General features: G+C 43.7%; 1 protein-coding gene across 2 annotated transcripts; it reads left to right on the plus strand.

The window, feature by feature from the left end:
- Positions 1–263: 263 nt before the first annotated feature.
- Positions 264–9880, plus strand: LOC306939303 (uncharacterized protein). Of its 2 annotated transcripts, XR_013791867.1 has the most exons (6): positions 264–314; positions 1212–1339; positions 2567–2679; positions 4152–4234; positions 4715–4809; positions 7025–9880. XR_013791867.1 is itself a non-coding variant. In XM_079523892.1 (5 exons), exons 1-5 carry the CDS (start codon positions 312–314, stop codon positions 7040–7042), a joined length of 327 nt encoding a protein of 108 aa, XP_079380018.1. In that variant the 5' UTR covers positions 264–311; the 3' UTR covers positions 7043–9880. The 2 variants fall into 2 exon arrangements, 1 of the variants encoding a protein (XP_079380018.1); XM_079523892.1 differs by lacking the exon at positions 2567–2679.
- Positions 9881–12431: the final 2551 nt, after the last annotated feature.

Here is a 12431-nt window from a genome sequence, read left to right on the forward strand (position 1 = left end):
ACGGGAATATGTCGGTGGCCCAGGGGCCCTTTATGCTCATTGTGCAGTATGTCCCATTTCAAATGTATAAAAATGAAAATAGCAGCTGTACAAGCTCAAACAATGCGTCGCATTGCGAGCTTGTAGATCGGCTATTTTCAATTATGGTCAAACTGTATGTGGGAATCCAGGTGAATGGTGCACCTACTGCACCTGACCTAGTCACATGACCAGCAGGAAGCACAAAAGTCTTGTTCCTCCTAGTTGAGAGCCATTTTGACTCTGCTGCAGGAAATGGGGCTCCCTCTCATGCAGGGTGAAGGAGAAAGCACATGGTAGGCCTTGTTTGTTGCGGCTAATGCTGCTAATGGCTTTTGTTTGGTTGAGCACATGCCACATTGGCCATATTGTTCATTTTTGCACTTTAGTCTGTTTCCATGTTGTCTTATTTGACCTTATAATCAAATGTTCCCTAGGAGAGCTTATAAACTTGTCACTTTATTATCTTAGTATCTTGCCTCACTGATATATTGCCCTAATGTTGTATTATATAAAATATATATTTACAATATATTTACTTTACTATGTGAATTTGGTTTGGCATTATTGGCTTATTTTGATTTGTTTATTTGCTGTTTGTGATTAGTTAGAGGCCCCATGCAGTAGGCCCCGAAGCCTTCACTCCTTATCACCCATTTGCCCCTTGTGGGCTTAGTCCCATTTTTTTATGATTATAATAACCCGTCCTTCCCTTGGTATTTTAACATGACTTCCTTTTTATGCTTCAATAAACTTTACCTTTTGGTACATCAGCCTCTGGTTCTGTTCATTCTGAGCACTTAACCTATTTGGGGTACCTTATTATATGGTTAATGTGTTTGTACGATATCCCTCACTCCTATCTGTGAGGGTGCCATAGTCATTATCTCATAATTTATTAGCCCTGCCCCTGCTACAAAAACATGTTTTGAACATTGAAATTCCTTGCAAGAAGACACCTGCATAATTGCAATACTTTAGTTTGTCTATTCTACTACACCTAGCCCTCATCGAAAGGAACTCTTCCATGTATCATTTATTTTAGAACACGCGTACATGGCAGGCTTTGCCAGCGTTTACCTAATCAATTCTAACTTGCTAATCAAAAAGGTCAGCATTATTCAACAAGAGTTCAAAGTGAATGTGTTATCAGTATCTTTTAACTTTTTTTTTATTGATTTTTCGATGTGTAGGGAACAGTTTATGGTTTCCGCTACTCCTGCACAAACAGACAGATCAACGACCCACTGCGCAAACAGAGCACCAATGACCCACTGCGCAGACAGGATGGAAGACCCAGGATGGATGGAGAAACATCACAGTGAGTACAACTCGGCACCCCCTGCTCTCTAACCGTGCGCAAACACCCAGCATCATATTTTATATTCAGTTCATGTGCATTGTGCAACTAGTGTGGCTGGAAACATTAGATGTCGTGTTTATAAACAATGAATCTATACAATACTAAAATGTGCAGTTCCTTGATGGGGAGAAACCATCTCAAAATCTAAAGCTTTTAGAAGCCGTATGTCGTCCCACGGCCTAATGTGCAATGATTGGGCTGAGGACATGGGTGTATACTGGGCCATTATTAATATTGATTGATGTGGTTTAGATTTTGCTGCTATGTACTTTATTTGCTTTTGGTTTGGTGTATTTATCTTATTTTCATGTTTAATCTGCTGTGTACGGTTAGTTTAGAGGCCACACATACGCACACGTACACACACTTAAAGTGTAGTTGTTTATTTGGACTTGTTTCCGAAGTGTAGTTAAGTATTTGGACTTGGTTCTGTAGCACTGTCTCTTTAAGGGTAGTGCATAAAAGGGGTGACCAGGTTTGAGGGAGGCCTCATGTTTAGCCAGAAGCCTGATTTGAGTGTTTGTTGGGGACCTGGAGACATGAGGTGTACTAGCCTGGCTAATAAGCCAGACTAATATCACACAACACTGTCCGCTGGTAGGCAATTTTTTTTTGCCAACGGCTGATTCGGTCTGGTTTATTAACCAGGCTAGAGGTGTACAGCCTAGTACCCCAAACAAATGTTGATGCTTTGATAGTTAATTTTGATTATATGTGGATATGTTTTAATCGGCGACATTTTATAATCCAGAGTTCAGCAGATGTGATGGCACGCACGCACGCACGCACGCACAGGCTTGTAGTGTAGTTGATTATTTGGGCTTGTTTCTAAAGTGTAGTTGATTATTTGTGCTTGTTTCTAAAGTGTCATCATTGTTATACCATATACACTGAAATAGTTCAAAAAGCGAATCTACAAGCTCACAACGTGTTGATGTAGATCAGCTAGTTGAACTATTTTAAAATGTTTTTCAAAAAAGTAAAAAAATGGCTAATAAGTTTAGGGATGTTTAGGGTGGTGCAAGATGGGGCCCTTAGATTGTACTGTTGGCTATTCAAAAATAGCAGATATACAAGCTCGCAGCGCGACACGAAGTGCTGCGCATTGAGCTTGTACATCTGCTATTTTGAACAATCTTGAAAATCGCCTCAGGTCTTAACTCAATGACTGCCACGTCTTTTCAGAACAAGCCTGCCTGCCAAAGCCTTGCAACTCCCTTCCTGCCCCCCTCCCTTTGACAGGCTCCGTGCGCCTCCCTTCCATCGGGTCCTGTCAGCCATTGCAGCTCCCATGGCAGGTATGTGGGCTCGTATAAGCCTCAGGGAGATGAACGCCCCTGCCTTGGGCAAGGTGTAGCAACCGTATGCCTCCCGCATCAGGGTTACTGGATCGGCTCTGTGCTCCTCGTCCGGCGCCATGCGCCTTCCACCCCGCCTCCCACCCTATTTTTTTAAATGTTTTTTTTGTGGCTTTCGCCTTTATTTTATATTTGTTATGGAGGGATAGACAGTAGGCTGACAGGAAATGTGGAGAGAGATGTGGGGGTGACATGCAGTAAACGCCGTCGGGATCGGGAGTCGAACCCGCGGTACACTGCCAGACTGGATTACCAGCCATGGTGCCTGGACCGCTGAGCCACGGCCCTGGACTGCTGAGCCACGGCCCAGGCCCATGATACATTTTATTTATTGGCTCAGTGTCTCCATTTGTTGTTTAGCTGTAACCCTAATCCTTCTTTTGGGAATGATAGTCCCTTGTATAGATGGCATGTGCAGGTAAAAGCGGTAGTGAGTGAATTCACATTTCCGTCTTTTGCAGATCAGCTTCCACCACCTCCTCTACCATTTCCTCCTAACACCTCCTCCTAACACCTCCTCCTAACACCTCCTCCTAACACCACCTCCTTCCATGATGTGGTGGAAGCTGATCTGCAGAAGTCTTCTGAAATTTTGAAAATATATGTAAAAAATGAAAAGAAAGACATAAATGAATTTTATCATTTTTTTTTCAATTAATTGTAATTATGGATGTGTGCACTGTTGCTAGGGCCCTGCCCGCACCGTGTCTGTTGCTAGGGCCCTGCCCGCACCGTGTCTGTAACCACCTTAGCTTCTGTTTTAGTTGCGGCCTTTGCACTCTTGTTTTTTCTCTGAAACTAATGTGCTGTCCATGGTTTTGAACTGATCGGCTATGTTCAAGGTCTTTTCTGATTATCTGGTGAGTGTGATGGGAACATTGGCGTTTTCTAGAGCAAGGATGGACCTAATTTTAGCTCGCTAGCATTGATGCTATGATATAGCATCCAAGATGGAAGCCAAAAGCGCGTCATAGTGGAATAGCCTGAAATCACCAGCACCCAAGCGCCATGCCACTTTTGTCCAGCAGGCGGCACTCATTGTGTTAATGAGATAAATCATTTTAAGTCCGTTCTCTCACACACTCAGTATATTGAACCATCTAGTGGCCTAACATCATGGTAATTGTTATGGTCGGGCCGAGCCTCGGGCCGGCCCATGCAGTTAGTGTACTAGTGTAGGGTATGGGCCGGGCCTTCATTTTCAGGCCCGTTGAGAACTCTGTCTCCCCATCCCCTCTTCCCTTTTCTCCTCCCCTCTCCTCTTCTCCTCCTTCCCTTGGTTGTGTGGGTTTGTTTTCCATCAGTGCGATTGTTATTTACACTGTACAGACTCACGGTCCAGTAAGGCCTGCCTCTAACTCATCGTCCGGGGCGCCACTCCCCGGAGTTAATTTTTGTCTCCCACTCTGCAGTTCCATGGACTTGTATTATGGACCCCCAGCTGCCTATCAAGAGTGTGACCGTGGACCCAGCCTCCTCACAGAGCACGACCATGGTCTGCTACCATATCATAGTACACCACAACACTGTATTTTATCTTAACATTATTATTCCACTTTACATGATCTGACATCATTGTGGCGACACGTGGGTGAATGTCATTGCTCGTAACGGCTTAGGTATGTGTGTGAATGTAATGGTGTGCAGCGGCATTGGTATATGGTGACACGTGAGTAAATGTCATAGTCATTGCATGTAACTGCTTAGTTATGTGTGTGAATGTAATGGCGTGCACTGGCATAGTTTTATGGCGACACTTGGGTGAACTTGAATGTTTTGCGAGTAGCAGGCATATGTATGTGGAGACATGTGGGTGAAACTTTATCATGAAAACAATAAACTTAAGTGTCCGTCTCACAGATGAGGCATAGCTTGTCCACGGGTCTTTCCAGTGTGTTTGTCTTCGTCTTGTCCTGCACACATCTGACAAGCCCCTTAAATCAGGTATCATATGTGACTCTTCCCTTTGCATCAGGTATCATCTGGTTGACTCTTCCCGACACCCACAAGCTCTGTGGCACTGAATCGTCCATAATCATAACGTCTGCTGTTGCCAGGTTCTACTTGAAGGTATATTCAGTGATTTCACTTAATTCAAATATCTCATTTTTTTGTGATAATCCTCCCTACTATAGATAGAGTGCACTGACCATATAAGGAGTTCCTCCCTGTCCCCAGTTAACCCCTGGGGTCAAAACACCTTAGGTTTTGTTTTTGGCTATAGGGCCCAGCCTTCCTCCAATCATGATCGAGCGGAGGAGCACCTTGCTGTTGTCCTGTTGCACGTCCTCCCACTGTAGAGCGTGTGCATGTGCACATCTTGTTACCGGGGAGGACCGGGGGGTTTTTCCAAATCACCCAAATCACTTTTTTTTGTGGCTCTTGAAGCCCATCTACTCGCCCATCTCTTCCAAAACAAGTCAACAAGATACATCACTTTCACCCTTGAGCATGTATACGAGTCTTTTGTGAACAGCTCAAGTGGTATGACTGAGGTGCTGACATATTTCCATTGCTGACCCACGGCAAAGGCCAGGTCTGGGTTGGTATGGGTGTTCCATCGTGCAGAGAAGAAGCTTGGGGGCTCTTTTGGGTCAAACAGTAGTGTGTTGGTGCTAGTGGCCCATTGGCTCTGTCTCTCCATTTGATGATGTTTGGTTGTAACCCCAAACCTTGTGTTGGGAATTGAAGTCCCCTGTATATAGCCTATGGCAGGTGCAAATACCAGCAGGAGTGAATGAATTTACAATAATTATCTTTTTTTTAAAATTATTATTGTCCCACGATTTTGTAACCCATTTTTCACCCGTGTCAATTATCCAATGTGATCCTGGGCTCTACACACCCTCCGCCAACCTGGGGAGAGCAACGGACTTGAACTCATGCTTCCTTCATGAGTCGCTCCTTTACACCTGACAGGGGGGAGTTTCCCTGGTTGGACGTAGCGTGTGGAAGGAACACGTTATTCCAACCATTTCCTTTCCCCTCCATCAGGCGCCCCTGCTGGTCAGGGGGAGGCAGTTTAGAGACCAGGAGTACCTACCCTAGGGGACATGGGGAGAACATGCAAACTCCACACAACTATGAAATTACAATATCATGTCTTCTGCAGATCAGCTTCCACCAACTTCTTCTAATACCACCTTCTTCTAACACCACCTCCTAACACGTCCTCCTAACACCACCTCCTTCCATGTTGGTGGAAGGTGATCTGCAGAAGACTGGATCCGCACGTAATTTCCGACAGAGCATTAGTCCGACATGCGGGAACAGCGGTCGGACTACCGCTCAAACTGCGCTGCTCCCGCGCTTGTGGTTATGTTTAGGTTGGGGTAAAGAATGGTTGTCGATGGATTGGGGTTACAGCCAAACATCATCAAATGGAGTGACACAGAGCCAACACACTACTGTTTGACACAAAATAAGCTTCCTCTCTGCACAATGGAACACCCATACCAAACCTGGCCTTTGCCGTGGGTCAGCAATGGAAATGCCACTTGAACTGTTCACAAAAGACTCGAATACACACTGAAGGGTGAAAAAGTGCAATATCTTGTTCACTTGTTTTGAAAATCTTGAGGCATTTCAGCATTTGATATCGCTATAAGATTGTCTCGCTATTTTCCTTTTAACCGCTCCGGTTGCTGTGCACTGTTGCTAGGGCCCCATCCACACCGTGTCTGTATGACCTACCACATTTTAGTTGCGGCCTTTGCATGCTTTTTTCTTTGAAACTAATGCGCTGTCTGTCGTTTTGAACTGATTGGCGATGTTCAGAGGTCTTTTCTGATTGTTCGGTGAGCGCGATTGGAACATTGGCGTTTTCTAGAGCAAGGATGGATCTCATTTTGGCTTGCTAGCATTGATGCTATGCTTTAGCATGCATGATGGAAGCCAGAAGCGGACACGCGTCATAGTGGAATAGCCTGAAATCAACTTACGTTGGCTGTTAAGTCCGTTCTCTCACACACTCACTCAGTATATTGAACCATCTAGTGGCCTAACATTATGGTAAATGATATGGTCGGGCTGGCCCAGTTGGGGTAGGGCCGGGCCTTAATTTTCAAGCCCGTTGAGAACTCTACGTCTTCCCCTCTCCATTCCCATCCCCTCCTGCCTTTTCTCCTCCCCTCTCCTCTTCTCCTCCTCCCCTTGGTTGTGTGGGTTCGTTTCCCATCAGTGTGATTATTATTAACACTGTAAAGACTCACGGTCCAGTAAGGCCTGCCACTAACTCATCATCGGGGAGCCACTCCCCGGATGATTTTTGTCTCCCACTCTGCAGTTCCATGCACTTGTATGATGGACCCCCAGCTGCCTATCAAGAGTGTGACCGTGGACCAGGCTTCTTCACGGAGCCTTCACTGAGCCTATCAAGAGTGTGACTGTGGACCCGGCCTCCTCACAGAACATGACCATGGACTGCTACCATATCACAGTACACCACAACACTGTATTTTATCTTAACATTATTATACCACTTCATATGATCTGACATCATTGTTGGTGAATGGCCTCGCGTGTACCAGGCATTATGTATGTGGGTGAATGTCAACGGCTTAGGTATGTGACTCTTCCCTTTGCATCAGGTATCATCTGCTTGACTCTTCCCGACACCCACAAGTTATCTGGCACTGAATCGTCCATAATCATAACGTCTGCCGTTGCCAGGTTCTTCTTAATCCGAGTGCATTTTTGTGGCTCTTGAAGCAGAGACAGGTACTCGCCCATCTCTTCCAAAACAAGTCAACAAGATACTGCACTTTTTCACCCTTCAGCATGTATACGAGACTTCTTTTGTGAACAGTGGCATGACTGAGGTGCTGATATATTTCCATTGCTGACCCACAGCAAAGGCCAAGTCTGGGTTGGTATTGGTGTTCCATCGTGCAGAGAAGCAGCTTGGGGGCTCTTTTGGGTCAAACAGTAGTGTGTTGGTGCTAGAGGCCCATTGGCTCTGTCTCTTCATTTGATGATGTTTGGCTGTAACCCCAAACCTTGTGTTGGGGATTGAAGTCCCCTGTATATATGGCAGGTGCAAGTAGATCAGCAAATCGGCTTCCACCAACTTCTTCTAATACCACCTCCTAATACCACCTCCTTCTAACATGTCCTAACACCACCTCCTAACACCACCTCCTTCCATTTGGTGGAAGCTGATCTGCAGAAGATATACCGTATGATGATGTGAATTCACTCACTCCCACTGGTACCAGCGCCTGCCTTCTATGCATGGGACTTCAATTCCCAATACAAGGATTGGAGTGACACAGAGCCAATGGGCCTCTAATGGCAACAGACTACTGTTTGACCCAAACGAAGCTTCCTCTCTGCACAATGGAACAGCCATAGCAACCCAGACCTCGCCTTTGCCGTGTGTCAGCAATGGAAATGCATCGGACGGTACCTCAGTCATGCCACCTCAACTGTTCACAAAAGACTTGTATACACTAGGGCATTAACCAAACGTGATTTTTGATAGTCGACACGAATACCATCAAAATCGGTTTATAATCGATTAGTCGGCGGTAAAATATGATATTTTTTTCCATCCAATCAAGCATTAAAACATTGTGTTCTGAAACGGCCAGCGCGAGTGAAGGATTAACTGCAAAACAGAGGCGGTGAATGCAGGGCGAGTGGAATAGTAAGAGAGTGGCGACACGCTTTGATCTCACCACAAAGCGGGGTGCTATGGGCTATAGTTCCAAACATTGGAACTATCCCATTGAGATAGAATGAGCACTTCCGCATTCCATTGTTACAATGGGAGTCAACGCTAGTGTCGCCACTCTCTTACTAGATTACGCTGAATGCCGCTCTGATTGGCCGAAATTCACAACAGCTGTTAAAAGTCAAGTCAAAGTTGCAAGTCCACAATGACTCACGGATGGACGCGCTGTGAGCTTGTAGATCTGCTATTTTTGATGCGCAAGACCTTTCTACGGCGCAGCATAGCATGTTACGTTGTTGAAAATGTTTGTTCAGTTGGAGAATTGGATACGGAGGAGGATGATGCGATGTTTTTCATACACCCTAAATGTTCAACAAGTTACAACCACAGTTCCTTTGGTTTTTAGAAGCTACAAGCTAGGAGGAGGTTATGATTACATACTAGGCTTGCTAGCTAGCAGGCTTACCAGGCTATGAATCAGATGATCAACTACTTCACGACTATTATAACTATGATCGCACGGCATCGCTGTTTGTTTTTAATAATGCCGCACGCCTGCACTTTTGTTGGATAAGCATGAAGAAAGATGAATAAGAAAAAGAAACATGAAATCACGGCAAGAGCTACTGTAGTTTGACTGTCACCAAACTGGATATTATTGGGCAGAGTGAGGAGGGACAGGCTGCTATACTACTGTACCGGACGAAACGACGACACGTCTCCAATCTAACTTGTTGAACAAACTACAGTAGTAAACTCACCAATAGTAAAAGTATTTACACACTGTAGTTGTCCCCATTGAGCGTATGAGGCATATGCTTTTTGAAAATCTGTCTTAAATGTTGCCAGTGCAGCCACCGCCGCCCACCGCACCTACACGAGTGACGGTGACTGCAAAACCCACGTACAGTCGGCTTGTATATGATATGAAAACAATCAGCCAGGAAGGGATTAGTACTTAAGTTGGAGAACTACCAACAAAACAACAGAGCTCACAGCTGCATGTCTGCTGTAAAAAAAAAAAAAGAAATCATAAAAAAATATTAAAAATAATATTAACGATTACTCGATTTTTGATTTACAGTGTCGACTACCGTTTTGCTAGTCGAATAGTCGACTAATCGATTTTTATGTTAATGCCCTAGTATACACGCTGAAGGGTGAAAAAGTGCAGTATCTCGTTGACTTGTTTTGGAAGAGATGGGTGAGTACCTCTCTCTGCTTCAAGTGCCACAAAAGTGGACTCTGATAAAGAAGTCCCGTTTGTGTTGTCCCCATCCTGTTATGCATAACAAATATTTCAGGGCCTGTCACTTATGATATTTATGTCGCCAGATTAACCCCCTGGTCTCTGTCCCTACTATATTTTTTAAGTTGTAAAACTGTGGAATAATGTTCAGTCATGGAATAACCCTATGTCAAGCCTGGATCTGTAACAACTTTTCACTGAGAATCAATTTATATAAATTCCCCTAAACTTTATAATTTGTTGTGGTCTAAATTCCTGCGTCTTCCAATTACTTTTTAAGGGTCTTTTACCAAGGTGTTTTATCCATTGCCTGGATTGTGTTCAAAGGGTTTTTCTAGGATTGGCTAAGGTGACTAAAGGATTTTATGCCGGTATTTCACTCATTTGTGAAAGGTAATGTTCATTTGGTTCCATTCAAAGTTCTCTCAAAGGTTTATCCATTGTGCATCCATCTTAAATTGACAGCGCACTATATTTGACAACTATGGCCTAAGGTTTTTGAAAATGTTTTACTGTCTTAAACTGACAATCCTATATTTCTATAACTATTAGGATAATTCCTTTGGGGTTTTTCCATTACATTTTTCTGGTGGTCTGGACATATTTTAATTTAAGGTCCTGGTTCAGACTTACATTATTCACTTATAAATATAAAATAAAAACATTCTCATCATGGTAAAATTAGAACCATCACTGTCTCCATTTGATGTTTTGCTGTAACCCTCTTCACAGAGCCTATCAAGAGTGACCATGGACTGCTACCATATTATATTACACCACTACACAGCATGACCATGGACTGCTACCATGTTATATTACACCACTAGACTGTATTTTATCTTGACATTCATATTCCACTATATATTATCTGACATTGTTATACTATATATTACTATTACGTTTATTATTTCTATTGCTACTACTTGTATTTGCCCGTATTTCCTCTCTCTCTATTTTTCTCTCCCCGACATGGTCGAGGCAGATGGCCGCCCACCCTAGAGTCTGGTTCTGCTTGACGTTTCTTCCCAAATCTCGGCCACTTGCTCACTCGCACTCGGTCACTCCAGCATGGTGGTGTTATGGTGATATTGGTGACCTGCTGAAATATGTGACCATCTATCTTGTGGACTTCACACAACTTTATGGAGATCTTTAAATACAAGGCCTAAATACCACTAGGTTGAACTCTGCTGATAAATGAACCGTAACAATTTACATTCAGACACTGAATGTAAATGTAAACACGATTATCACATATTTCAGCAGGTCATCAATTTCATCGTAACACCACCATGCTGGGGTATTGGAATTTGGCTACAGGTGTTTGTTTTTTTATGTGGACTATTGTATGAGAGGATTGGACTATGTTCAAAAGGACATTTTGAACATAGTCCCCCCCCCTAATAAAGTATTTTTTACATTTGTTTCCTCTTGCCTCTTGTAAAGCATCTTTGGGTACTCAGAAAGGCATTATATAAGTGAGATATTTTTGCGACCATGGGTCGCATTTACTATGAACCTGCATCTCGCGGCCATCCATCCGTTAGTCACCCATGCCTCCATACTGTATACGGTCGAATTGTGTTGCTGAATCGATTATAGACATGTTATGTTAATTTGGCATGGATATCACGGATGCATGTGTTTGTTCCAACATACTAACATTCACACCCTACCAAAACACAAAACCCAACCGTAAACCTGACCTCACAGGAAGTAATGAGTTAGTTTTAACCTGCCACGCATGTCGGGAGCCACGGGTGAGTAATAACCCGGCAACAGGGTTAGTTGTAACCGGCAGTGCATGCGACGATGTTGTCGGACTGATGGTATGTCTAACAAATGTATGCACCCCAGATATCTCAATCACATTGCACAATTTGTAGATGTTTTTCTTACAGTGTAAGCACCTGTCCACAGGAGACTTTTCTAAAATATGTTAACACTATAATCTAAAAAGAAATGGTAGTAATATTTTACAACATCAAAAACAAGCATAGATATAATCATTCAAATAATCAGTCAGAAAATATACCAAGTTTAACTGGAACGGATCACTGATGCATGCGGGTGCTTCTTCGCAAACCCCCTTAGTGCTTTATTCTAGTGTATTGTTTTCTGTTGTGAGGAAAGCCTTTTCTGCTGAAAATAGCCGATTGACAACCTTGTCGATCTGATGTTTTGATTGTGTGGGATGGCTCGGGTTAGGGTAAAGCAAATATCACATCAGTACGATGGTCAAAGGGACGGTGCCCTCAATACCCCTCATACCTGTCCAACTACTTCTTCACTGCGAGTGACAGCCACAACACCAGAGAGAGAGACCATGATCTGGCACCACCCTATAAAGCTCTGCCTCTAAAATGTCTGTCTGTCTGTCTGTCTGTCTGTCTGCGTGCGTGCTCACGCGTGCACTGCGAGCTTGTCTATCTGTTATTTGTGAACAGTTTAGAAAAACCTTACAAGTAGGGATGTCCCAATCACACACACACGCACACCCTGTCTGTCTCGCTCACTCACTTCCCACTGACATTGTGTATTTTATGATCAAGGGTTGAGCCTACTATGAGACAAGCAATGAAATATGGCTTATTCTTTAAACGAAATAGATACAATTAGATTTTTCATTTAACTTCCTTATTTAAGTTCAATGGAGAGGTGGCGCCATCTTGACAAGTTTTTTATCCTACGATTTTTGTAACCCATTTATTTTTTCACCCGGTACCAATTACTAAGCTGTAATCCTGGGCGGTACTCTCCCTCTGACTC

Source organism: Electrona antarctica (assembly GCF_951216825.1).
Source record: "Electrona antarctica genome assembly, chromosome: 16".
Classification (NCBI taxonomy): domain Eukaryota; kingdom Metazoa; phylum Chordata; class Actinopteri; order Myctophiformes; family Myctophidae; genus Electrona; species Electrona antarctica.